We start from the raw sequence: 27266 nt of genomic DNA, 5'->3' as shown, positions 1-27266 counted from the left end.
AGAAACAGATTCTACTACTTGTTTAAATCGAAGAAGAACTACAACCTTAAGCATGTCTTTAATTTGCCTCAAATATATGCGGTGAACAGTTTAAAAAAAAAAAAAAAGCCCAGCAGTACAATGTACAGATCTATCCTATATAATATAATATATAATATTAAATGGCTCTGACTCAGGGAGTCCATAATATAAGTACAGAATATATCTTGCAACTGCATTACATTGAGAATAATTATACCCATAAGAAATCTCTCGCTGTAAAAAGGTAAAATGCCCCGAGACAGTACAATGTGCCGCTCTATCATTCTTTTTTCTTTTTTTTTAGAAATGCTACTTCAGGATAGAAAGTTTCTATTGTTACACTTATCAATAAATACATTATGTGTGTGTAGAGTTTGCCAAGTAGCCAAAAAAATGAAATAAAAAGCTTCCTCTACGTGACAGTTCTTTAAAAAAAAAAAAAAATCTATATACATATACGGACACAGACAGTGGCTTGTGTGTCTCTTTATTCGACACATGTACACAAAGTCTTGGACTGTGGCAATAGTCTCTTGTCTTGGATATATTGTTAAAGAGTGGGGTCTTCTTATAAGAGAGTTGGGATGGTTAGATTTTAAAAGAAAAAACTGGCTTCTAAAGAGTGGGGTTAGAGGCATACTCTTCTTGTGACTGTGTGCGTGTGTACGCGAGTCCCCTGACTCAACACAAGCTCCGCCACGAACTTCCGTCACTCTTACAGTCCACGGTATATTATTGTACAGCCAAGAATTTTTTTAGTTTTTAGCCTTTGATGGTGGTGTGTTTGTAATAAAGAAATATTTACCACCATTTAGTTTCGTTATTTTGATTCAAATTTTAATTTAGTGAGAATTATTCGAGTAAATAACATTGTTCTGTGCTTTTGTGATCTGCCTCGCTAAAATTTAAGGGAAAAGAATTTCAAACAAAACAAAAAAATATGGTAAGTACTTCCGTTTAAATTAAAAAAACAGATAAAAAAGAAATATCACACTCAAGCCTATTAAAAAAAAAATTAATAATAATAATTAATAAACTACTGCAGGACACAAAATTAAATAAAATCTCTTTTTTAATAAAAAATTGTAACACCAAACCAATCCACTGAGAGTTCTTGACTTTAATAAATTTAAAGGCTGTAAGTTTATTAAAGTGACAGTGTAAAGTTGGTGACTGTCTAAGCCCCCATATGGCCTGTAGAAGCCTTGAACCGTCCCGCTAACGGTTTCTTTTTAGATTAGAACTTACTATAACAACACACACAGACGAACACACTTAACAAAAGTTCCAACCTACACCTTTTATCAAAAGAGTGGTAAATACAGGGTTCACTGTATTCTTAATGTATGATTTTTATTTTTATTTTTTGCCTATAAAGCTTCAATTTAATTATCAATATCTTCTTTAGGTGTAATGATATTCAAATTTCTGTAGATCATAAATGAACGAAGTTTAATCATCTGTAATTTTGTTTCTGTACATTGATGGTATAAAATCGTTATGAACTGAGTTAATAGAAACAATATAATCATTTTTGACTTAAAATTAATTTGAGCAGAGAGTTTCTCCTATTCACCAAATATTTCTACTATATTTTGAGCAATATCTCCCTTAATAAAAATACTACAAAACTTTATCGTAGAACGTAAATTGTAGTCAAGTAAATAGTTTATAGTTTTTATATTATTACAATTTTGGCTTTAAAAAAATATTTACCAAGTTATGGATGGCAGTTTCTCCCAGATTTACCTACATTGTGTAATTTTCATTAATATTCTCCTCTAAAGTAGCTCTATAAAAAAAAGTACCGTACAACATGAATTTTAGTAAATTTAATAGTATAAAATTTTTTTACCAGTGGAATATTAAAGTCATTAATTATAAAGAGAAATTGTGCGGGTTTCTTTCAGTTTCACCAAGCCTTGTGACAATATTTTCAGCAGAAGATTGGACAAGTCTACATTGTACCCTGCATTTACCAGCATTAGCTTTTTTTAGAGGAAATGTGATCTGTCGTGAATCTGCCATGTCTGACCCTCTGCGACATATTTTGCCTTTTGTTGATTACAATCGACAATCCTTTGTAGGGAACTTGAAGCACGTTATTCTGCGGTAGTTTTCGCAGGCCAACTTGTTCCCTAAAAATGGAACTTTAAAACATAAATTAAAATTAAAAAAGTCAACGATCTTATCATTTTATTTCAGAATAATTTTGGCTTCTAATTAATTAACTGAGTTGTGGGCAAAAATCTGGAGAGTTTCACCACTTAATGAGTTAGTATTTTAAGCTCTAATTCCCTTAATAATATGCCTCTGCTATCACTTCTCCAAAATATGCTTCGGTCAAATTCTTTCAGGGCTGCATTCTAAACTTATTGTCCTATAACTTCAACACTCACTTCCACCAGATAGCTTTGATAAATGGTTCATCTAGAACCCTCACGCCGGACTCAAATGCGATGGACTAACGAAAAGGTGCAGAACTCTCTCCAGATTACTAGAAAAATTTCAAACCTGTTGCTCTCCAGCAATTGTCCAAAATGGATTTTCGGACTGGAACTGTTTCTAGCCCAATAGCGTTCTTCACATCCAAACCGCCCAATCTAAGATACTCAGAAAACTGTTAAGCACTTTTTTTTATTTAAGCAACGAAACAATTCATAACGCAAATCCCATTCGTAAAGAAAAAGATCCGTTCCCGTTACTTCCATAAATTCCTGCTTACTACCTTGAATCTCTTGTACCCCAGCTATCCTATCGCCAGTTCTAGCTGCTACCCCACGTAGACTGAAGAGGCTTTGGTCCAAAAAAATACCTAGTGCCACGATAAAGTGAATGAAAACAATAAAAAATTACTGTATTTATTTGGAGTAGCTACCAGTGGTAGTTCTCTAATGTATTTTAATGTTTTGCTGCATGCACAATAACACTGGTTGCCGACTTATTGTGGTTGCATTGTGCTAATAAAGTTTTTTTAAAAAAACAATAATAACTTTAGTGTAGTTTCAGTGCAGTTGTGGCGTAAAATTAATAGTTACATAGTTTATGTTTGGGAATTCTCTCTTGGATTGAACTGTTTTATTTAATAGTAGTCCTGTAGAACATTGATAATTGTGGATCAACTACATCTTCAGCAATTTATCTTTTTTTACCCATTATAGGTATCTATGAAATAGTCTACAGTGTGAGTGCGTCGGAAATGGCTAGTGACGGGCAGGTGGTTGCTGCAGCGGCTCGCTGGTCGGACGAGCACTCATACCTGTGGCAGCTAGTGCAGAAGACCAGTCTGCCTGCCATCGTGAAGGTGGTGAAGGGTCAGTACTCTGTCTTGGGCGTGCCTTCACTTCCCAGCCCTGGACTGCAGACCACTGCTCTCCTGGTCTCCCACGGTCCGAGACGGGCCATCATTGCTCAACCTGTTAAGATTAAAGAAGGAAGACGTGTGAGTAATTAAATTATTTACTTCAACTAAATTACATTACCTGTCATAGTTAGAAATAGAAGACACAATTTAATTAGTTGGATTTTGCGAGTTGGGCCCCGTTTTGAAAGCCATTTCAGATTCTTTACTTCCAATTACGTTAAAATTAATTAAATTAATTTAGTCATTTTCTAGGCTCCACCAACAGCAATCCTCGTTCCACAGCAAACCACTATGTGCTGGATTCCTCTCATCTAATTATACACTAAATTTTCTATTATTAAAAGTTTCCTAATTATATAATTTACAACTCAGGCTCATAATACCGTTAACACTAAAAACTCGCTTTAGTTCACAGAGCTGTTGAAGTATTTTACTGAGTGGAAAGCCAAAACGGAATGCCAAATGCGTGAAGTATGTAAATAATGGTATAAACTATTGTTTTCTACTATCACACAGCTAGCACCGTCAATAGTTATTGATAAAATCTTTGAAAAAAAAAAAAACATTTGCTTTTCAGCAAGCATTAATATTCTGAAGTACATAATGAATCGATATTTTAATGAAAAGGATGAGAAAGAATAATCTCTAAATATCACTTGAAATAATCTCAAAATATTACTTGAAATTAAAGATTTAGTGATGTGTGTAAATCAAGTAAGAGAAATTTTTCCATGATAAAAAATATTGTATTTTACAATTCAAGAAATGTAAATAGAAAATTGTGAAATATGCTTTCAACAATTCAAAAGAAAAGGCATGTATTTTGATCATTTATCACAAATTCAGAGAAGTTAAAAACAAATATATTTTGAATGCAATATGTCTTTCTTTATGTACCTTATTATTTTGTCTGTTTATAATTATTGTATTATAAACATTGTATCATCTGTTTTATAAGTTTAAAGACTGTATCAAGACTGGTCAAGAATTTAACTTGTACAAAAAAAGAAGGATATCAAGAAACCAATAAACCATGTTTCATTTAAACTCTTTTTTTAAACGCTGTTTTTTTTTCAGGTGGTAGCAGTTGGCCCAAGAATTGTAATACCTGAAAGCTACCCTGGCTACTTTGAACTGCTAAGCGAAGAAGGTCGTGGTATGCGAGCTATGGAAAGTGTTTCCGAAGTTGGCCGTCGCAAGCCAGAATGTTTGTGCCTGGTTAGGCAACCAATCAGAGCGCTGGCTGCCCGTGCAGACAACGATGGAACTATACACTCGGCTGGCCCAAGATTGATCCATCCTGGAGAAACCATTTTTCCACTTGGCGAAGTTCACTTGCCGCCTTATAAGACAACGTAAGAACCTTTGTACCTTGGATGTTGCTTTAATAGCTCTGGTAGATCGAGACTTTCAGATTAGATTAGATCAGATCTAAACGTCACCGAACTCTGGTATTAACCTCTGCGCCTCGCTGCTTCCCAGATCTTAGCTGCAATAAACTTGGCAAGTTTCGTAGGCACAAGTAACTTCCTCTAATGTTACTCTCAATGGATGGAACCTTCCTATTATTTGTTACAGATTTCTCCATTGCATCGACTCGCGGCGAGAAAACGTCCTATTAGGCCTGGACCAGCGTGGACGGTTCAGTGCTGTAGCTAAAGAGGAGAGCATATCCGGTGTACACTCTGCTAGGAATCTATTAGCCAAGAGAATGCCTCTAACCGTTCGTCTAGTGCATGGTCCTCCGCCAACAGGACTGCGGGGTCAAGCCCAGTTCGTGCCAGAACTACGTTTGTTAGCCGTAAAGCACGAAGAAGCTCTGTTTGCTCTTCCCTTACAAAAGGTAAGAATAACACTAACTTGTATTCCACTCTCTAAAGTGCCTAAAATTAGTTCAGTTTACTAATGTACTCTGAACTTAAACATTAAAAGGAAGTACAACCTTTAGTTAGCCTCTAAACCAGTGATGGCGAACCTTTTGAGCTCGGTGTGTCAAAATTTTGAAAAATCGAAACATAATTTTCGTGGCGTGTCCACACATCACAAAAGTAGAGACTAAAAAAAATAGAAATATTTATAATTTTTTGTTTAAGTTAATTATTTGTTTAATGCCATTTAAAATACAAAAACCAAAATTATGAAACCAATTATTTACATTTAGAGACAATATATCAATATTGAAACAATGTATTTAAATGTTTTTAATATGTGTATTTGTTACGCAATATTATTATACTTGTACATGCACATCTGGTTTCAGAATTAAATTATTAATTATTATTAACGTAAGTAATAATAATATTATTATTAATAACCAACTCTGGCCGTTATGAGGGGCAAATATTTGAATTATGAAATTTTTTATTTTTGAAGATGCGTGTCACCAAAAATGAGCTCGCGTATCATAGGTTCGCCATCACTGCTCTAAACTATCACAGTCAGTACAATGTTCACATCCTCCTCCTACTTGAGGAAACTTCATCATAGAGAATCTCTATAACAACACCGAGGCATCTTTTGCTTAATACCAGATGACCAAGAATGTTCTGTCGTTTATGTATGTTCGGTCGTTTATATTTTATATAATGTTCTAGAGGCCTATTAATTTCTTTATTTTATTATTATTATTAATTTTTTTGTGCAGTATGATTAATGTATTGCTAGACTCATCTGTATACAGTATTACAGTAATCTGTATACAGTAGTACAGTAATCTGTATACAGTATTACAGTAATCTGTATACAGTATTACAGTAATCTGTATACAGTATAACAGTAATCTTTATACAGTATTACAGTATTTATGCAGTAATTACTGTATTGCTAGACGTATCTACATACATACTTATTTCTGAATGAATACCTGTGTATCTGGCAAAGTCCAAGTTGTTTTGCATGAACAATATTTAGAAATCCTAACCACCTTTCTTTGGTTAAATAGGAATGCAATGGGGTCATCCCAGTACCATTAGGAGTGCCGCTCAAGTTTCAAGTAGCCAGAAATCAAGAAACACTAAAAAATTTACACGAACTTCAACGATTAATTGATAAATGCTTACGATTAGTATTAGAAGCGGCGGATCGTGCGCACGTATTGGATAGTAAGATCTCAGAAAAAAGTCTCGGTCTAAAAAGTGGACATGGAGTAGTGCATCATGCAGCTCAGTATGGCAGTCACATACATCAGTCAAAGAGCAGTGTGCAGAGATCCAGCTCAGTAGATTTAGCGATTAGCAGTGATAAAATGCCGGCCGTACTTCCTGAAGATTACGATGATATCGACCAAATCTATGATTATGTCAGAGGTGAGTAAAGACGGCAAAAATTCAGTATGGATTAAGTAAAAGACAAAAGAGATAAATTTCTTTCTCTTACCTCTCGTCTCCCACTGAGTTCGAAAAAGTGCTACTAAAAATTGGTCTTTGTATTCACTCACAACAGAATATCTGAAAAAAGTTCAAATGTTTTATTTAGTTTAGGTGCAACCAAAGACATTAAAATTAGTTTTAAGTGATTAACTTCAATTCTGAATGCAGCGGTTAGTAAAATATTTGTTTTACAATTAAATTAATTTTTAGGAGGGAAGTAAAACAAACAATTTATACAATTTTTCACGTATTAAAATTAATGTGCTTTGCTTTGGATTTACAGGATTCGCACCTCTGCCTAAAAATATTAGGTTACCATTTTCTGACGCTGCTGCAGAAGCTGGCGTCAAATGTATAACCAGCGAGAAACCTGTACCCCCACCGATTGAAACTATTCCTAAGAAGACGCAATCTACGAAAGCAGAAAAACGTACTCGTAAGGTATGGGTCAAATCTGACGTATATATATTGAAGAAGACTTTAAAACAGATGCACGTTTGTCTGATGTTTACAATAACCACATTATATTAATCTTTAGACCCTGGTGATTCTTTACACAGTAATCCCTCGGAAAACAGCCATTTCTATTGTGAGATTTTATAGAAGTATGACTGTGTCTTATGCCATAATTAATAACTTTATCACACTCGTATTATAAACATCACCCAGCGAAGCTACTCTGTGCTGTAGTGCCTTCCATGGAAAGGATGCCCATCAACTGACTGATGTTTTTTTTCAAAAATTTAATACTGATGATGCGACATTAGAATTAAAGACCGGTTAAGGGCAGGAGCCGTAAGAATGTATCATAACAGCAGCTGGACCTCCGCGTGGGAATCCATTACGCTAACGCATAGCTAATCCCTTCCCTGTATTATTATTATTATTATTATTATTTAAAATAAAAGTGACTATTATTTTTAAAAAATAGCATCCCATATTTAATAAATATTTTTGTAACCATTTATGAAAACAAAAGTAAAAAAAAGTCAGGGACCTATGAAGTCTCCTATCTTAAGTTAACCGATTAACTACAAATAAATTTGAAATTCTAGCAAAGTTATTAGTGTCTTTTTACATTAAATACCTGGTAAAGCCGAGCATTTTTCTGACAAGACAGTTTAGAGGAAATCCTACAGTCGCACTCCTCTAAGAAACCCCCAAAAATCTATTTTCTTGGTGAAACAATTTAAGTAAAAGTGATAATTTTTTAAATTTCCAAATTAAATTACAAAGGACTGGTAGATCCAAGTTATAACTTTGAGTCTTTTTTCGCAGGACACAAACAATAGCGAAAGTTGCGAAGGTGCCGGCAGCGGAAGCAGTGGATGTGAGAAGAACAATCACTATGTAAAGAACTGTGTGCCATTTAAGGGGAGAGTGCTGCGACAGAAAGGTGGCTCGTCGAAAGGTCGACTTGGAAATGCTAGTCTGGCCAAGAGCAGCAGTCTGGGAGCGGCTGGACGCTATAAGTCGCTATCAGACTTGCTGGGCGTGGACGCCAATACCATGGACTCGTCTCAGTCTGGAGGACGCAATTCCGGCGACTCTTCAGTACAGCCAGTGTTGTGCGAGAAAAGATCTCGCACCCTGTCACGTCCACTATCCTTAACAAATCTGGTCTATGATGACAGCATCTTGGTGAACACGCCTCTTTTGGCTCACTCGCGTACATTATATTTGTGACAGTGCTTCGAATAGATTGCGTCCAGCATTTCGGCTTCACAAAAAGAACTTTTCCTCTGCTGCGCTTGCATAGGAATCTATTTCGGATCCCTTACCGCACTCATGAGTTTTATATTTATTATATAGCTAGCTGCTAGTAAGTTGGAGCAATGCTTTCGTTCCAAATATTAGAAATTGAATTCACGTAGGAAACAACCTTTATGGAGGTACCTGGATGAGAAAAAACAGATCAATTCTAGTGTGAAACTGTTAAATCGTCTTCTAACTTTTAATTCTAACAATACTTGTTTTTGTATTCGTTCACATTGCAGGAAAATATTTATTATTATACGTTTTAGATCTGTACAATGAACTGAGTTTCTACTCTCTACAGGTGATGCTTAAAGCTTCCCTTAATGGCGTACTGGCGGTAGATGTGCAATTTTAATGATGGGGCCAATTTAGAGGCTGCTTAAGGTTGCGGAGAACCTGTTATCTTTTCTACCATTAACTTACGTTCAATAAACCTTCAAGCGATCTCTCAGAGATAACCCAGAAATCACTAATTTCCCAGAAAAAGTGTGTTTCAACTTTAAGTGAGAGTTTCATTGTCTTTGACCAGTTAGCTTAAGATTAGAGTTCTAAACCAATACAGTTAATTTTTCAAGAAAGTTCAAAAAAAGAACAAAAAATGGAATATACTCCCTATATTTAATTCTTACAAACATGATAAGAGTTTATTAAACAAATACTGAAATGTCACCTTATTAGAAAGCCCCAAAACCATCCCAAGAACTTCCATAAAACGAATTTTTCTAGTAAAAGGATAACCAAAAAAGTTATAGCTCTACCCGAAGTTCACAGAAAATTCGAGGGGTTATGACCGTGAAAATCTCAACAAATTGAAAAATCAATTCAGTAAAGACATTTCCAGTTAAGAAACTTTATTCAAACTCAAAATTTTTGTAATGTATATAACCTTCATTATCAATATTCAAGCGAACTATAGCAAGTTATACGAACACCTTAAAGAGAAATTAACCCAACACTCTTTAAAACTTGAAATCTAATTTTTTTAAGGAAAATGTTTCAAATGATAATTTTAGATTTATATATTTTTAAAAATTTATGAAGTATATAATGCAAAGTTTAAATAAATTTGTACGAGCTGTTTTCGAAAAAAAAAAATCTCAAACAAATTGATTCAGTAATTAATATTGTACTTCTAGTTGAACGATGAGACCAAAATCTTATTGTCGCGTCCTCTGGTTCTATATAAGCGAAATATCGTGTTTACAATTCTCAAAATATCTCGTTTTTTGAAAATTACGGCGGATCCTCATACACCAATTTGTGGAAACCCTTTTTTCGTACTCAAAACTGTAACTCAGAATACAAAAACACGATCCCAAATGAAAGTATTTTCTAAAGTACTTTTAAATTATAATGTCCGAGCTTACTGTGACTTTTCGTTTTTTGTTTTCTGTCTCTGAATGGTTTTCAAAGCATATGTTTCCTGTGGAAGTTTAATTTCAAAAATATGGCTAGATCGCAATTCTTCTTCTTACTAGCTGATGAAAGTGTAGGTAAAAACTCAAAATTGATGAGCGTGGGTCTATTTTTTTGAAGGAATGCCCTAGCAGAGTTTTTTACATCTGCATTGTGACCGTGCATGGGGAGGAACCTTCAAGCTAGCATTAATTTATTGATTCCATAATTTTTATCTATTTATACAAGCATTCCAACTAACGAATCTTACTTCTGTAAGTTAAGTAAGTGCATTAATGCTACTTATAAAGTAAAGCTTATTGATAAAAAAAAATTGTTTTTAAATTGAACTCAGATTTTATTTTATGATATTTATAGTCATTATTAGAATAAGCGCTTTTATAGGATTGCATTGTAAAATTAGGCTGGGATAGTCGCATGGACGCCAAGAAACCTGAGCTAATGAGGCTAGTCCACTTTCTTCCTTACAGGAGATTGAAACTAATTGTAGTTCAGGAAAACTGTTTAGTTTGATCCAAGAAAAATAACTAGGTTTATGCTACAAAAATGAGGTATAGCCTGAGAACCTTCTTACCAGGATGTGACAGGTTGAACTAGTAACAATTGAGCAGGAAACCCTATATTCATTTGATTCCACAAAGTTTATAAAAACTACAATCCCAGTCTCATCTGTTGTCCAGAAATTGCATTTGTTAATAATAAACTATTTGAAAGAATATTAAATTTCCTAAACAATTTGCTTTAACTCAAATTCTCTATGATGTCACACTATTTCTATAGGGTGAGGCGGAAATAGAGAAATATTAAAAAAAAAGGTTTCTGGAAAACATAATTGAGACCATTTATAATATATTCCAAGTTAGAAAAGGCCTGTTCAACCTGCCACATCATGTATCCAAGCCCTTACAATTTTAAACATTGCAATTCTTTAAAATTTCACTCGTCATTTATTTATGTGCCAAATTTGTTTTATTATTTAAAAATGGCAAGAAGTTATGGCTACCACACTCATAAATAAAGGATATTTCAATTTTGTAAATTTTATAATCATATATAGCAGACCATTTAGTTGTATTCGCTAATGTAAAAAAACAGAAATATCGGCTCAATAAGTTTATCTAAAATTCTAATTATAACTGTAAAGATTTACTATTATTCTGTTTATTATTATATCTTTTATTGTTGTTTCTGTTTTCTAATATATAATTCTGTGCTAGCAATTCAAAAATAGTTGGCTTATTTAAATACTAAGCTTTATGCTTAAAATATAGGCCATCATTTACGGTAACTCATTCAGCAGGTACCAGCAGTTTTCGCATCTGAGACGGAGCAATAACTTGAAGTGTCATTTTACTCGATGTGTCCTATGTTTTTACTTTTTACCAGCTGACAGGCCAGATATTCCTGTAGAAGGCCATGAGAGAGAATTTCGCCCATGTACCTTTTTCTCCATAGTCTATTGGAAAGACAGTTTTATATAAGCCACATCTCAAATAAGTTTTGTGTTCTTGTAATCCAGTGAACTAAAGTAATATTTATTTTAAAGAAATTGCCTAGAAGCTACTAATACGCCTTAATATCATGACTGAGGTTATACACTTAACGGTTAACTTTGCCTACTTAGAGGAAGTCCTCTTTTATTTAATTCAGACTGCATTACTGGCGATTTAAATTGTAAATGATTTAATTCAATAAAGTTGTATTTTACAATGTGTTTTCATTTCTGATCATCTGAATGAAGGTCACCGAAGGAGACTGGAAATTGGCGCTCGACTATTCAAAGGCAAATGTGCGATGATTTGGATTGCCAAATGTAAAATAAAAGATTGATGTACTTTTTCTCCAATTATCACAATTTTATTTGACAGTTTTTCACAAAGTTTGGTCCACTTGAAATAAAAATCATACATTTTCTATAAACTACGAGTACATGAAACCAATTTTTCGGCAAACATTTTTCAAATATTAAAACTGGGCAGTAGGATAGTTGTATAAGGGTTGATCGTCAAAAACTGCTAGAAAAAGCGTAACATGCACCCAACTTTGTCAATTTTTTTTATCTTTTTCTGTAAAAGATAAAATTCGCCAACTTTAATGAAAATATAGGGCTTATCATCATTGTCGACCAGTGAACCTATTTGCATTAATGAAGTATCATTTGATTCAAAATTTTATGTTAAGGGAGTTTACCTTCACGTAAGACCACTTAAACTATTATTAAATAATAACTGTACCCTTAACGTTCCTTTCAAATATATTAAACTGTTATCTCAGGTGAGATTAGCCAATAAATATTATTTTAAAATTAGTGTTGGGAAAACTACAGTTAAATTTGATGGCCAGTCTGTTTGTAAAGTTTGTAATACTGACAAAGAGGATATCTTTCACATAATGTGTAAATGTCAATCATATTTAGAAATTAGAAAATTGTGTTTTAACTCTTTGGATAGTGATTTTATTTTAAATGAATTTATAGCAGCCAATTGCAATTTGGAGAAATTACATAAATTATACAAATATTTAGATTTAATTTTAAAGTTTAGGCATTTCTGTACCACGTTCTAGGGTTCCTTAGCATTTTTTTTTTTCTTTCTTACAGTTAAAAGTTCATTTAAGTATTATTATAAAAGAAATTTTTGTTATTTTAAGTTATTGTTTTTTTTGCTTACTTTGTAATTAACCATTGCTCATTGTTGATTGCGACTCTGTATTGTAACGTTCATTCTTATACAATACACATAAATAAATAAATAAATAAATAAATAAAATATTAAAAGAATTAAAAAAAAAAAAAAAAAAAAAAAAATAATAATAACTGTACAACTTGGGCAAATTTTGGCAGAAAGAAATGGCAGGAGAATCATTGCAATCATGCCGTATTCGCAGTTTAACCCGTTGCCGCACACTTTTAATTTGATGATCGTGCTCAGAAACACACTTTTTTTTTCTCAATTGTTTATGACTGCCAGATGGAATCAAGTGTAAGTTGTATGTTTGGAAGTAAAAATTATCACATTTGGCCACGGTTTTTCCAAAAAAACTCTCGACGGCTATAACCGTCATTTGCTCATCATGTCATTTTTTCTCTTTCCAGAGCAAATGACGGCTATGACCGTCGTGACGACTATACAGCATTTGCTTTACTAATTCAATAATTAACAAGTGTATGCGTTAGTACACTTCGTACTAACGCTGTACTTTTTTTATTAATTAAAATGTGCACGACGGCTATAGACGTCGTTTGCCTACATATCAACAAAGATCGGACGGCTATAGCCGTCATTTGCGGCAACGGGTTAATTGTTATTAATTTGTTTAAGAAGAAGTACTGTATTCGCGATTTAATTTCTGGTACGAAACTGCTATTTACCTACAAAAGAAATACCTACCAAATTTATTGGAAACGTTTTCCCACGTACTTCTTTTTGTGAAGTTACTTCAAGACAGCAGCTCTAACCAACATTTTTAACAATCTCTTCAGTAGCAGATCAAGATCCGCTAGTTAACAATATTAAAGTTATAATGTAACTATTACTTTATCCGAACGTGAAAATATGGAATTTTCAACAAAACTAGCCAAGATAAACAACTTTTACTATTTTCCTAAACCTCTACACCCAAAGAAAGCAAAAAATGGAAAATCTTCACTAGTTTTACTACTAATTCCTTAGTTGCATCTTCTAACGTTCTACATTTATGCCTGCATTAGGTAATAAGCCTTACTTCTGCTAATTTGGATGCAGAGGTTTAGAGAAAATGGTAAAAGAGGCCTATCTTGGCGACTTATACGAGAATTTCCTTATTTTCAGGTTGTTACATTCAATTCTCAAGCCGTACCTTGATCATACAAATTAGGTCGGCTTGTTTTGTAAGGCACATTGCCGAAAGAAAGTAAAAAATGAGAAATCTTTGCTAGTTTTAATACCAATTCCTTAGTTAGAAAAGAGCTTATTTTATTAATCATTTTGTGTTTGGTGCTGTTGAAAAATATTTAAAAAAACTTTTGAATTATATCGTGTTTGTAATAAAATGAAAGAGATCTTTTTCAAAAAATTGAGCATTTTTTCAATACTAGCAAGATGCCTTTGCGAACAGGGAGACCGGAAGAAAGCCAAGGCGTTGCGGATATTACTCAGACACTAAGCTAAGTAACTAGTAGTTCAAATAATATTAACACAAATATAATGCAATGTACAGGATATTAAAAATATGAAAGACTCTGAATTAAAGGACAAATTAATGAACATTGATTTTGACTAAAACCTTAGTCTAGAAATGCAAGTAGAGTCAAGCTCAAATACAGACTAATTAATAATAAAAACTATTCTTTCGTTCTCAGGGAATCTTAAGACGTTTGCAGCTTAAACTTAAAACCGGAAATCTGAATCATCGCAATACCTTCTCTCACGAAAGCGTCACAAAGTAAAAACCCCATTTGTGATGAAAGATTGTACTGTATTAAAAGGGAATCGTATTTAAGTTCACATCAGATTTTGGTTCCGCATTTTCCGGATTCCATATTTTCGGAATTTTCGAGTGAATCGACGTTATGCTTGCCAGAGTTGCACACCAGGTAACGTTACTGTCACTACTACCGCAGACAAAACTAATAGTTTTATTTATATATGTCTATGGCAATGTGTGCGTATGTGTTTTTGTGTGTCAGTGCATATTTTTATTTGTGTTTGTGTGTTGGAATACATTGGGCAGCTATGTGGGGATGCTGGACGGGAGTTCTATTTTGGCTCGGTGCCCCACTCTGGGGCTACAGAAATACGGCCGTGTATTTTTGGGCGCCGATCGCCCAGTCCATGTCGAGCGAACCTCTAGGACTCCGCGATTCCGCTTCAAGCCTCTACAGGCTGTTTTGAAACCTTTTTTTTTTCTTTCTTTTCTTTCTTAGTGAAGTTTTTTGGTATCGGTTTCGAAACATGTCGCCCTGGTTGCGGGCAATTTGTGTAGTTTACCTTTTGTTCATTCCCTGCGCTATTAAAGGTAAGTTTTGATTTTATTTAAAAAATAAAATAAAAATAAATAATTTATTTATTTACTAAAATCTAGCAGAAAATTTTCGCAATTTTTAATAAAGAGAAAAATATTTAAATTAGCAATCTAGCTAGATTTGCCTGTCAATTCGCTCGAGGTCCTCATTAGCCGGTCGGTTCTGCTCTGGACTTGATCCAACCAGAGCAAATCAATTGAAAACTTGCAATAAAATTAAAAAGCGAAAGTCTAGCCACAATAATCATCAGTGCAATGTCTCAAATTTCTAGCAATGCATTTTGATAGTAATAATATGTGATAGATTTGTTCATTCTACTTACTAACGACATTTTAGATACTTACTTGCAGTTCTTTAGAACTTGTTAATACAAGTAAGTTAAGTAAGTGAGTTACTATTTACATTACCATAGTACAGGTATATGGTAGATCTGTACATTGTATTGAGTGCGGCACACCTAGAGACGTGCTTAACATTTCTTCTCAATAGAAATGTTGTAGGTGGTAGATTCTGTAATAAGAACTAAATCACAGTTGCTTACAAGTATTTTCCAATTATGATTTGTTTTCATTTATAGTGAAAGCTTAAGATTCGGTCGTATATTGGATCCAGTCAGGTACTGCAGCCGAAGAGGGCTTATTGTGCACATAAGGTTATTGGACAGAAAAATGGAGGTCTAAAGGCCTGACAGTGCCAATTAATTATTTCAACGCAATCAAACTAGATATAGGAGGCCGTTACTCCTCTTTCTATTACAATCTGCACTGGGTTCTCAGTTAACAAGCCACCTTAAAATATGTTCTGTGCCTACCTTTCCCAGTAAAAAGGCAAAAGAATAGATTGAATCAAGATGTGTGCTCAACCTCGTCCAGGATTACAGTTGCTGGAAATCCGCTTGGAGTTGAGTCATTTGCCTCGGCTAGCTCCAGAACCAAACTGCCTCTGCCGTACCAAACGCTCTAGAACCAAGCTCTGAAGCTCACTAAAGTTACGCTCTGTTCAAACTTAATTGCAACTATGGAATTTACGGTGTGGCATAGCATTCTTCTATAGGTAAGATGAGAGGTAGAAGCCATAATCGACAGAGTTATTCTTACTGGAATAGACTTCTGAACAAATTATGAAGCAGAACAACAACGCTTAAGAACACCAACGACCAACTAATGCTGTATCTAATGTTATGTACGATACGTACAGCCTTGAACTCGACGAGTATAAAGTGTACCTTTATGGACTTGTTCGACAAAGCAGTAGCTCGTCCATGAGGGAAGTTAGGAAAGGTTGGGGTGTGAACTGTGCATTAAAAGCCGTTCTTCTTGTGGACAGACCCTGGAAGGATCCAAGAACGGTATAGCCGCTTAAATGAAAAGGATGGTGCTGATGCTGGTACGACGAGTTTCCAAATTGCAAAATTCGGTAGCCAAATATCCTTTAAAACTTTGTTCTAAAGGGAAGAAGGCCCCCCCAACAGCCTTACGGACAGTCCTGTGAGGGGCCAAAACAGGATTTCTCCCCTGTTGTGGGGCAGTTGATCCTTTCGGACTAAGCCGTGACTATCTCAAGGCTCATCTTTGTAAGGTCAATAATCCAGTAAATGTGCCCTGTGGACTAAAAGATATACCTGGTGTCCATATTGAATGACCAAATCATTACCATCAACCATTCGAGGTAGTCGACCAAATGAAACAACTGTCACAACGAAAGAGATATATTTTATACCATAAAAACATAAAATATTTCCTGTTGGCAGTCTGACGTCTAATGGCTGAACGCCAATGACATACTAGGCATTGTGAAAAAAGTCTACCTTGGATCCATTGAAGAAGCGACTGTGCTGACAGTGTAAATTGACCTTGTCCCTGACCTGGGCAACTTTCTTACGAGAAGTAAATTTCTCAGAGAAAAATTACAGCTTACTAAATTCTACTCTCTCTTACTAATGGTAAAAGGAAGTATTGACATCGTGTCTTTATTTTTTTATTGAATTCACACAACAGATTTTGAACATAACTTCTGAAACGTCCTCAGTGCTTTAAAAAGTGATTTATAGATTATCTATACTTAAGTTAAGTGAACTTAGCCTCTAAAATTTGAGGTAACAGATTTGTTATTTCATTTATACCACAAGGTAATCTCCACAATAAGGGTTTAGACAAAATCTACCAGTGAAGTAGTTTTACTGAATAGCATTTTTGTGGTACAATGGTTACAACGAATTTATTTAAACTTTGTAGACACACTGCACACCGGATCGGATTGTATATGAATCCAAGGCCTAATATCCTACATGTTATATTAATTTTGGACGGTTACAATTTAGTAGTAATTTTGATGATGCAATTGATTCTATAACGTTCACAATTTTTAAAATATCTTTCACTGTTCCCGGATCCTTCAATTAGATGCTTTAATTTAAGTTTTAAAGTTCATAAAAACGCCGTCTCGTGTCGCCACAGTACACGGTAGATCTGGTTGAAATTAAATGGTCTAAAGAATTCAGCAATAAACGAAAAATATTGGCTATTATTGCAATTTCAAAATTTCATTTGAGATAATAATTTTTTTTATGTAGCACAATAATTTTTCTGAAGCACCATGCATTTGGTACTTGTGAAAACTGTTTCTTACAGACCAAATAACTGGCAGGATTCTAAATCATTTCTTTTTACAATATATCCCATAATACAAAGCAAAAGCTAAGTTAATTTGCTAAAATTACGGCTTTATGGTTAGGAATCTTCATCTTTACATATTAGATTTGCAGTAAGGAATGTTTTTTTTTGTAGTAATGCAGGCCGGCAAGTTGTTCGGGCTAAAAAGTGAACCAAGCCTTAATATATTTGTGAATGCGTTAAATTCCATTTATACAATATATTTAAAGTTAACAGATGAAAATTTTTGTGCATAAACTTTCTAAACCTTCACAAATGGGTAAAAATTAGGAATACGTCTTTACGAACATGTAGGTCTATCATTTTTATTTCCAATGTTTTTCTGAGAAATTTAATTTTAGTGGATTTTTAGACGGAAGATGTTAAACTTTCTACTAAAGTATCATTTCAATAATTTTTTGTTTAGAGATGTAGTAATATTTAACCTTGTGTTCAGGTCAAGAAAGTGAAGGTCCCTCTGAGTCCGAATGCCGACCCTTCATTGAGAAAGCCCTACAAGGCGTGAACACACCGCAGACAGAAGGTTAAGTGTGTGTTAGTTTATTGTTAGCTTACTTAGTTTACCTTAATAAGGAGAGATAAACCAAACTGATAATGATTTGCAGATAGCAGTCAGCCTGTGGATGAAGCCGAACAGCTAGACCCAAGCCATCTGTCATCTGAGGTGAGTCAGCTGGCTTCCAATATTGCTTGGATGGATGCACTTTAAAATAATGCAAAAAAAAAAAAAAATTGTGATAACACACGTGAAATCTTGCTTCACTTTTCAGGTTTTAACTTGTATAGTCTTTTCAAACTTTGAATTTTTACTGAAAATTTTAGTTGGCTTCAATACAGGCAAAATGATAAGATCCTTTTAAAGAAATTGTGATTATTAGTCACTAGATAGAATATTTTTTTGGAAATTTAAACCGAAATATAACTTTTCTTTCGACAGAAACACACCTTTAAAATTAATTTTTCTTGAATTTGGGTTTAAGACAATGAATCCTTAAATCTCGCCCACCCATCTCTTTTTTTACAGGCCTAACTCTCTCTTCCTATAATGTAAAGATCTTTAGTTCAACCTTAGTCTTATATTCCAGTCTACCTGGGCAAAATAATTCACCTAGAGCCCTCTCTAAGGAAAATGAGTACACCCATCAAATAAAATGTTGATTGCCAAACATAATCTATCAGTTAGCATGATCTTACTTTTCAGATAGATACGGAAAATACGGACACACATGATGAACCAGAACTGCCACAGCAGACGGATGAGCTTGAAGCCAGCGAGGAGAAACTAGAGGAAGCGAATTTAGTGCAGAGTGCTGAAAATGAAGACAATGGTAGCGAAGAGCGAGAGCCAGCTCTACAACAAAACGAAGATGACCAACGAAGTGAACGAGACGTGACGGAAGAACAGTCTGACCAGCCGACTGAATCTGGTAAAAAAAAAAATTGTCAGTTATTTATTATGTTGATTTTAATGGGTATTTACTAAATATAGACAATCCTTTTAGTTTTTCCTTAGTAACTCTGCTGCTTTCCTAGTTTGGTTAGAAGCTGGTACAGTCAAAAGATCATATACCTTCTTAGTACATTTGCAGTTTCGCTGAATCTAGTAGTTCTGCCAAGCACGGTTTCCCACTGATGACTATATTTCCAAGTAGCCTTTTCAGGAATTCTCCTTTTTCCAAACTGCTAGTTCCACTAAGAGGACACAGAATGACTACCTTTGGGAGTTATCAGAAGCAGAATATCTGAACCGGAGAGCTTGAATAAATTTTTCTTGATTTGGGTCATGGTCCAGCTTGGTTATGGTGAAATCAGTTTTTAAGGACTAGGTTGGTAGCATATCTGCCTTTCCGCGACTCTTATGTCTAATTAAAGTACTGGAATTTCGCCCATCTGGCCATGTTTTATTTTATGAAGATATACTTTATTCTGTAATTTTTATAATGGTTTACTACATTTTGTTTTTAACTTTTGTTTCATAGAAGAAAATCCGGATGAAGCGGGTGAAAACGTGCACGAACAATCAAAACTAACAGCAGAAAGCGAGGAAGACACGAATGTTGAAGAGGAAACAGAACATAAAGTAGTTACCGATGAATTGTTTGAACAGAATTCCGAGTCCAAAGAGACTGTAGAAGTTGTTGAAGAAGTATCCGTACAGGAGGAAAGCAAAGAAGAAGAAGAAAGCCTAAACACGGAACCGCAAAGGGAAGAAACAGCGTCTGAAGAAGCTGCACAGTCTGTAGAAACAGAGAGTGAAGCAGCAGAAACTCACCAAGAGGCTGATCAAATAGTGGAAGCTGAACTAGAGAAATCGGAAGAAGAGGAAGTAGAAAATGAAGAAAAGAACATACAGTCTGAAGAACAAGAAGCATCACTGGAAGAAGATATCAAATCTGAGGAAAAATCAGAAAAACAATTAGATGAAACTGAACAATCTGCAGAAGAAACGCAAACTGAAGAAGCCGCCACTGAAGAACTACAGTCAGCAGAAACAGAAGAGGGAAAAGAAAATCCAGAGCTAGAAGAAGCTGCAACTTTACAAACAGCCCAGTCTGTAGAAATAGAATCCGTCGAAGAAGTGGAAGACTCAGCTAAAGAAGAAATCTCCCAAGAGACAAAATCTGAAGAAGAACCAGCCGAAGAAGTACAATCCAGTGGAACAACTTTGAACGAAGAAGTTTCCGATGAAATCAAAGAGAAAATGGAGGAAGGTGGTGGTGAATCTGCAGAACAGTCTATTGAAGAAAAAGAGCTGAGAGAGGAGAACGAAGAGAATGTAGAACCAGCGAAGGAATCCGAAGAAACAACGCAGGAGACTGAGGAGGCTGAAACATCTGCAACTGCAGAAGACGATACTGCTTCAGTTGAACAGCTGACTAGTGTTGAAGAACCGGCTGTAGATGAAAGCGGCCATGAAGGTATTTTTATTACTATATGATAGATTTATGGTCATCTTGAGGTTCAATGAATCAATATTTGTTTTTTTTTTTCTTTTCTAGAAGAAACCTCAACCGTGGATGAAGTCTCAAAGGAAGAGGAAGCTCCTCAGAAGGAGGAAGAAGCTCCTCAGAAGGAGGAGGAACTTCCACAGAAAGATGAGGAAGCTTTGGAGGCAGAAGTAGCTCAGAAAGTCGAGGACGAGACAGAACCACCAGAAGAAGAAGAACTCATAATGGTAAAAATTGAGTAATGTTTTTTTTTTCAAGCGGGCTTTACGTCCAACCACCAAATTAGGCGGCACAGAACGGAACTGGCAGAGTCCGCAATGTCCAAACCTTTCATTCTATATAACATAGGTGCCTATAAAAGCACTTCTCTAAAACGTTTCTGTTTACATACTTGAACACATTGTTTAGGGAAGCTTGAACACTTGAATTCTTGAATAGAGAAAGAGATAAATCTAGTGTGAATGAACACTGGTAGTGTAAATAAACACTAGCTGAACACTGTAGTTACAGAATTAACGAATAATTCGTTTCAAACTCACTAAAAGTAAGTTGGCTCAAAATAGGTTCACTTAAATATAACGGAACTTTTGAGCGAAGCGTGAGTCTTAGAGATATCCAACAAAATCAATTTTCATAAGAACTATTTCAAAATAAACCAACAGGTCTTTATTAAAAATAAATAAATAAATCATTTAAGACGTTAATACTTTCGTTAAGAGACTTTCTACCAACTCCTAATTTTCGCAACACATTGAATTATTCATGGTATAAGTGGTAAAACAGAACTAAGCACTGAAATGGCCTACTTATACCCCCAAAGCCTTGAGGTAACATGCCCTCAAAACTTTTTCAAACAGCCTTCAATAAGAATAGTTAGTACATCAAATTTAAAGCAATAAATCAATGCTTAACAAATGCTACCGGTTGGTAACTTAAACAAAATATCAAATTTGAAATAACTGCGTTTTTCCATTTTTTTTTTTTTTTTTTAGTTATGTTGATCACGTTTGAGTTATATAGAGGCACAGCCCAATTTGTGAAAAAACACTTGTCCCAGGAAGTCAAAAATGTTCCCGATTGAATTAGGTAAGAGGGAGCAAACAATGTTAAAACGCACATTTGTAAGCAAGGCAGACATTTAAACTTTGTAAGAATTTTCGTCATACATCTATTAAATTTTAATGTAATAGATGCAGACCAAATGAGTAATGGATGAACGATGGACAAGTAGTGCTTTACAGTAAATAAAATGGTTTAGTGCCACATGCCCGGCCACATCCGTATTTATTCTCAGTCCACACTCAATTCAACAACTTGATACATGAACCTATTGTCCTCACAGGTGCCAGAAGTACCAGAAAAATTACGAACCAGAGATCATATGGGTCAAATACTGCATTTAGATGCCGAAACCGAAGAGATTGAACAAGTATTAAGCAAAACAGTGGAAAGTACACTAAAGGAGTTGAAGAAACTTTACGATGCGGCCATTAAGCCATTGGAAATACTTTACAAATATAGGGACTTGAGTAATCGCCATTTTGGAGGCAAGTGTTTGTACGTTTTTTTTTTTTTTTTTTACTTTTAAAGAATTTTTGATTACCGTATATCACGCTGTGATTCACGAGAAATACTCTGATAGGCAGAACGACTTGTTTTAAGAAACAAAACCTCATTAAATCCTTGATTTATTGCATTATATATATTCTCAGTAGATTCGTATCACTGCAGATTAATTTATTCCTCAGATTTCTGAAAAACCCCTGCACTAATGTTCATATTGATCATTTGCTATGCGGCGAGTTTTGGCAGTCTATTGTTAGTAAGAACTATCTTTACTAATGTAGCTCCAATTAAATGTGCAATAAGTACAATAGGCATGGCAAAAAGCAGTCTACCAGCGTTTGATGTAAAATAATAGACTAACAATGTATATGTATTGTATGCCTAACTAAATATATATTCATATAATAATGCCATGAAATAAATATGTAAATAGAAAGAATGGAAAGGTACTTTTTAAAAAAACACAAAAATATAGACAAGATACACAACAAATAACTCCAAATACACCAAGGAATTTCAAGTTGAGTAAAAAAATTGGTTCACTATATTATTTATCCTTACAACTCAAATCTTAGAAAACCCCTAAACCTATGTAGCATGCATGCAACCGCTCTGGTGGCCGCATTTAAAACTTGCAACTTGCTAGGTATTGGTATCTCAGAATTTTTTGTATGAGAATACTAATACTAAAACACTTTTTTTTCTCCAATTTGCAGACCCAGAAATCTTTTCCAAACCGTTAATACTGTTCATGGGTCCATGGAGCGGTGGTAAGTCCACCATCATAAATTACCTCCTAGAAAATGAGTACAAGACTACAGCGCTAAGAACCGGTAAACTACAAAAATTTAATATTTAAGTAGAGCCTAAGTATAAATCTTTAACTTTAGAGTCCTAAAAAGCTTTTCTACTTCTATAGGTGCTGACCCCTCCCCGGCCTATTTCAACATCGTTATGTGGGGCGAAGAGTCAGAAGTAGTCGATGGCACACAGCTGGCTGCAGACTGGACCTTCTCTGGACTGCAAAAGTTTGGCCAAGGCTTGTTGGACCGATTGCGCGGCTTGAAGTTGAATCATCCTCTACTTCAGAAGGTTCAAAAATTAACTTGAATTACGGGAATAAAAATACTGCCTCTAATTCCTTCCTTGTTAGAGGTTCTACCTTGAAGCAAAATTATCCTTTAGCACTTTAAGAAAAATGCTGTTAGATAAAGTCGTTTTAGTGTTAACACTTCATTTTTCCACCAGTACTAAAAAAAAAAACTCCAGAAGGCCCGGTCAAGCTACATGTTGAAACTTGTCTTTTACTCTCTTCTAGGTAAATATAGTTGAAATTCCAGGAATATTGGAAATCCGGAAACAAGTAGAACGCCTGTTTCCGTTCAACGATGCTTGCCAATGGTTTATCGACAGAGCGGACATAATCTTCTTGGTATACGATCCAAGCAAACTGGACATTGGGCCAGAAACTGAGGCAATCCTAGACCAGCTGAAAGGACGCGAAATGCAGGTATGTACAAGTTGAGTGTGGTAACAATTTTACCGTATCCACAGGGTTTAATATAGCTTGGCCCTGCCAAGGCTAATTTAGATGTTGACAGCTGACAGATATAGTAGACAGCTGCAATCTCTAACTGTGAAACCTTCAGCAATAATCGGGTTGTAGTGCTGGCACAAAAATAAGGGCCTTGCTCTGTGAAGTTTCAGAAGGTATATTCAGGGGTTTTCATTTAATATAATCATAATTTGTTCAATCTTGTTTTCTCTTCTAGACTCGCATAATCCTGAACAAAGCTGACCAGGTGAAGCCGGAGGAGCTAATGAGAGTTCAGGGCACGCTGATCTGGAACATATCGCCTTTGATGTCCTCCACTGAGCCGCCGGTTATGTACTCCACCTCGCTGTGGTCACTGCCGTACGAGGCTGGTTCACCCACTAGACTGCTACATGCCCAGGAGAAAGCTTTTCTAGCAGACCTACGAGCAGCCATTGATAAGCGCGTGGAAAATAAGATTGCCGGAGCTAGGCGATTTGCAGTAAATATATCAATTTTAATGTTGGTTGGGTACATAGTTGCTAAAAAACGTAATAAATTTCTTTAGTATTAGATGCCACATTTTCGGGCAGCGACGTATTTAGGTCGTTCGTCCACCTTCAGGAAGCCCTTGCTAAACATTACGATAACGAAGCCGACTAACATACTAATACAGTACATACTAGTAGAGGGGAAATGGCGGTTCTGGCACACCTAAAATGTGCACCATTTTGTGCAAGATGGCCGCCATCCCCACTCCACCCAACCATACCCCACCCATCCTTATTGATTAATCATCGAATTGGACGAGGGTTTAAGCCACGCCCCCCTTCTTATAGACCAATCTATAGTATGCTATAGTTTTCTTGAGTACAGAACCATTAGTTGAGAAGATATTGACAGTTGAAATTTTTTTGGGTCATGGTTTTGCTGTGAAATTGGGCCCTTCTAATTCCCACTGTAAATAACAGATTACACGTATGAACTTTTGTGCTCTTACACACTCTATTTTGCTGAGTAATATGCTATAGTTTTCTTGAGAACAGAACCATTAGTTAGGAAGATATTGACAGTTGAAAGTTTTTTGGGTCATGGTTTTGCTGTGAAATTGGGCCCTTATAATTCCCACTGTAAATAACAGATTACTCGTATGAACTTTTGTGCTCTTACACACTCGTTTTTACTGAGTAGTATGCTATAGTTTTCTTGAGTGCAGATCCACTACTTAAGAAGATATTGAGATTTGAAATTTTTTTGGGTCATGGTTTTGTTGTGAAATTGGGCCCTTATAATTCCCACTATAAACAACAGATTACTCGTATGAACTTTTGTGCTCTTACACACTCTATTTTACTGAGTAATATGCTATAGTTTTTTTGAGTACAGAACCATTAGTTGAGAAGATATTGACAGTTGAAATTTTTTTGGGTCATGGTTCTGCTGTGAAATTGGGCCCTTATAATTCCCACTATAAACAACAGATGACTCGTATGAACTTTTGCGCTCTTACACACTCTGTTTTGCTGAGTAGTATGCTATAGTTTTCTTGAGCACAGATCCATTAGTTGAGAAGATATTGAGAGTTGACATTTTTTTGGGTCACGGTTTTGCTGTGAAATTGGGCCCTTATAATTCCCACTGTAAACAACAGATTATTCGTATGAAATTTTGTGCACTTACACATTCTGTTTTACAGAGTAGTATGCTACAGTTTTCTTGAGTACAGAACCATTAGTTGAGAAGATATTGACAGTTGAAATTTTTTTGGGTCATGGTTTTGCTGTGAAATTGGGCCCTTATAATTCCCACTATAAACAACAGATTACTCGTATGAACTTTTGTGCTCTTACACACTCTGTTTTGCTGAGTAGTATGCTATAGTTTTCTTGAGCACAGATCCATTAATTGAGAAGATATTGAGAGTTGAAATTTTTTTGGGTCATGGTTTTGCTATGAAATTGGGCCCTTATAATTCCCACTATAAACAACAGATTACTCGTATGAACTTTTGTGCTCTTACACACTCTATTTTACGGAGTAATATGCTATAGTTTTCTTAAGTACAGAACCATTAGTTGGGAAAATATTGACAGTTGAAATTTTTTTGGGTCATGGTTTTGCTGTGAAATTGGACCCTTATAATTCCCACTGTAAACAAGAGATTACTCGTATGAACTTTTGTGCTCTTACACACTCAATTTTACTGAGTAATATGCTATAGTTTTCTTGAGTACAGAACCATTAGTTGAGAAGATATTGACAGTTGAAATTTATTTGGGTCATGGTTTTGATGTGAAATTGGGCCCTTATAATTCCCACTGTAAACAACAGATTATTCGTATGAAATTTTGTGCACTTACACACTCTGTTTTACAGAGTAGTATGCTACAGTTTTCTTGAGTACAGAACGATTAGTTGAGATGATATTGACAGTTGAAATTTTTTTGGGTCATGATTTTTCTGTGAAATTGGGCCCTTATTATTCCCACTATAAACAACAGATTACTCGTATGAACATTTGTGCTCATACACACTCTGTTTTACTGTGTAGTATGCTATAGTTTTCTTAGATACAGAACCATTAGTTGGGAAAATATTGAGAGTTGAAATTTTTTTGGGTCATGGTTTTGCTATGAAATTGGGCCCTTATAATTGCCACTGTAAACAACAGATTATTCATATGAACATTTGTGCTCTTACACACTCTGTTTTACGGAGTAATATGCTATAGTTTTCTTAAGTACAGAACCATAAGTTGAGAAGGTATTGTCAGTTGAAATTTTATTGGGTCATGGTTTTGCTGTGAAATTGGACCCTTATAATTCCCACTGTAAACAAGAGATTACTCGTATGAACTTTTGTGCTCTTACACACTCTATTTTACTGAGTAATATGCTATAGTTTTCTTGAGTACAGAACCATTAGTTGAGAAGATATTGACAGTTGAAATTTATTTGGGTCATGGTTTTGATGTGAAATTGGGCCCTTATAATTCCCACTATAAACAACAGATTATTCGTATGAACTTTTGTGCTCATACACACCTTGTTTTACTGATTAGTATGCTATAGTTTTTTTGAGTACAGATCCATTAGTTGAGAAGATATTAAAAGTTGAAATTTAATTGGGTCATGGTTTTGATGTGAAATTGGTCCCTTATAATTCCCACTATAAACAACAGATTACTCGTATGAACTTTTGTGCTCATAAACAATCTGTTTTGCTGAGTAGTATGCTACAATTTTCTTGAGCACAGATCCATTAGTTGAGAAGATATTGAGATTTGAAATTTTTTTGGGTCATGGTTTTTTTGTGAAATTGGGCCCTTATAATTCCCACTGTAAACAACAGATTACTCGTATGAACTTTTGTGCTCTTACACACTCTATTTTCCAGAGTAATATGCTATAGTTTTTTTGAGTACAGAACCATTAGTTGAGAAGATATTGACAGTTGAAATTTTTTTGGGTCATGGTTCTGCTGTGAAATTGGGCCCTTATAATTCCCACTATAAACAACAGATGACTCGTATGAACTTTTGCGCTCTTACACACTCTGTTTTGCTGAGTAGTATGCTATAGTTTTCTTGAGCACAGATCCATTAGTTGAGAAGATAT

The 27266-nt window shown here is 35.0% G+C and overlaps 2 protein-coding genes and 1 long non-coding RNA gene across 3 annotated transcripts in view; 2 read left to right on the top strand and 1 right to left on the bottom strand.

Moving 5' to 3' along the window:
- Positions 1–3220: 3220 nt before the first annotated feature.
- Positions 3221–11537, top strand: sano (CABIT domain-containing protein serrano). Its single transcript, XM_074137778.1, has 6 exons — positions 3221–3463; positions 4463–4740; positions 4964–5228; positions 6327–6690; positions 7037–7194; positions 8032–11537. Exons 1-6 carry the CDS (start codon positions 3221–3223, stop codon positions 8437–8439), a joined length of 1716 nt encoding a protein of 571 aa, XP_073993879.1. The 3' UTR covers positions 8440–11537.
- Positions 3304–14506, bottom strand: LOC141459134 (uncharacterized). Its single transcript, XR_012461389.1, has 4 exons — positions 14326–14506; positions 6761–6831; positions 6445–6673; positions 3304–3437 (listed from the first exon to the last, which is right to left on the bottom strand). It is a non-coding gene; the product is annotated as an uncharacterized lncRNA (long non-coding RNA).
- A 215-nt stretch (positions 14507–14721) lies between these two features.
- LOC141459513 (uncharacterized) overlaps positions 14722–27266 on the top strand; it is a 37405-nt gene continuing 24860 nt past the window's right edge. Inside the window, exons 1-11 of the mRNA XM_074138677.1 lie at positions 14722–14922; positions 18038–18124; positions 18207–18265; positions 18803–19028; positions 19581–20519; positions 20601–20776; positions 21892–22096; positions 22832–22948; positions 23035–23207; positions 23434–23625; positions 23888–24151. Of these exons, the coding sequence (XP_073994778.1) occupies positions 14859–14922; positions 18038–18124; positions 18207–18265; positions 18803–19028; positions 19581–20519; positions 20601–20776; positions 21892–22096; positions 22832–22948; positions 23035–23207; positions 23434–23625; positions 23888–24151 (2502 nt within the window). The 5' untranslated portion in view covers positions 14722–14858. The remainder of the gene's footprint in view (positions 14923–18037; positions 18125–18206; positions 18266–18802; positions 19029–19580; positions 20520–20600; positions 20777–21891; positions 22097–22831; positions 22949–23034; positions 23208–23433; positions 23626–23887; positions 24152–27266) is intronic.

Source organism: Rhodnius prolixus, unplaced genomic scaffold (genome assembly GCF_049639745.1).
Source record: "Rhodnius prolixus isolate KJV_2025 unplaced genomic scaffold, Rpr scaffold_11, whole genome shotgun sequence".
NCBI lineage: Eukaryota > Metazoa > Arthropoda > Insecta > Hemiptera > Reduviidae > Rhodnius > Rhodnius prolixus.
The sequence above is the reverse complement of the archived record's forward strand: the minus strand, read 5'-3'. Positions and strand labels throughout refer to the sequence as shown.

Excerpts from the sequence above, each read along its gene's own strand:
- sano (XM_074137778.1), top strand. The coding sequence starts at position 3,221 with ATGGCTAGTGACGGGCAGGTGGTTGCTGCAGCGGCTCGCTGGTCGGAC. Across the intron at positions 4,741-4,963 it reads TTGCCGCCTTATAAGACAAC|ATTTCTCCATTGCATCGACT; the intron begins GTAAGAACCTTT and ends TATTTGTTACAG. Across the intron at positions 7,195-8,031 it reads CAGAAAAACGTACTCGTAAG|GACACAAACAATAGCGAAAG; the intron begins GTATGGGTCAAA and ends CTTTTTTCGCAG.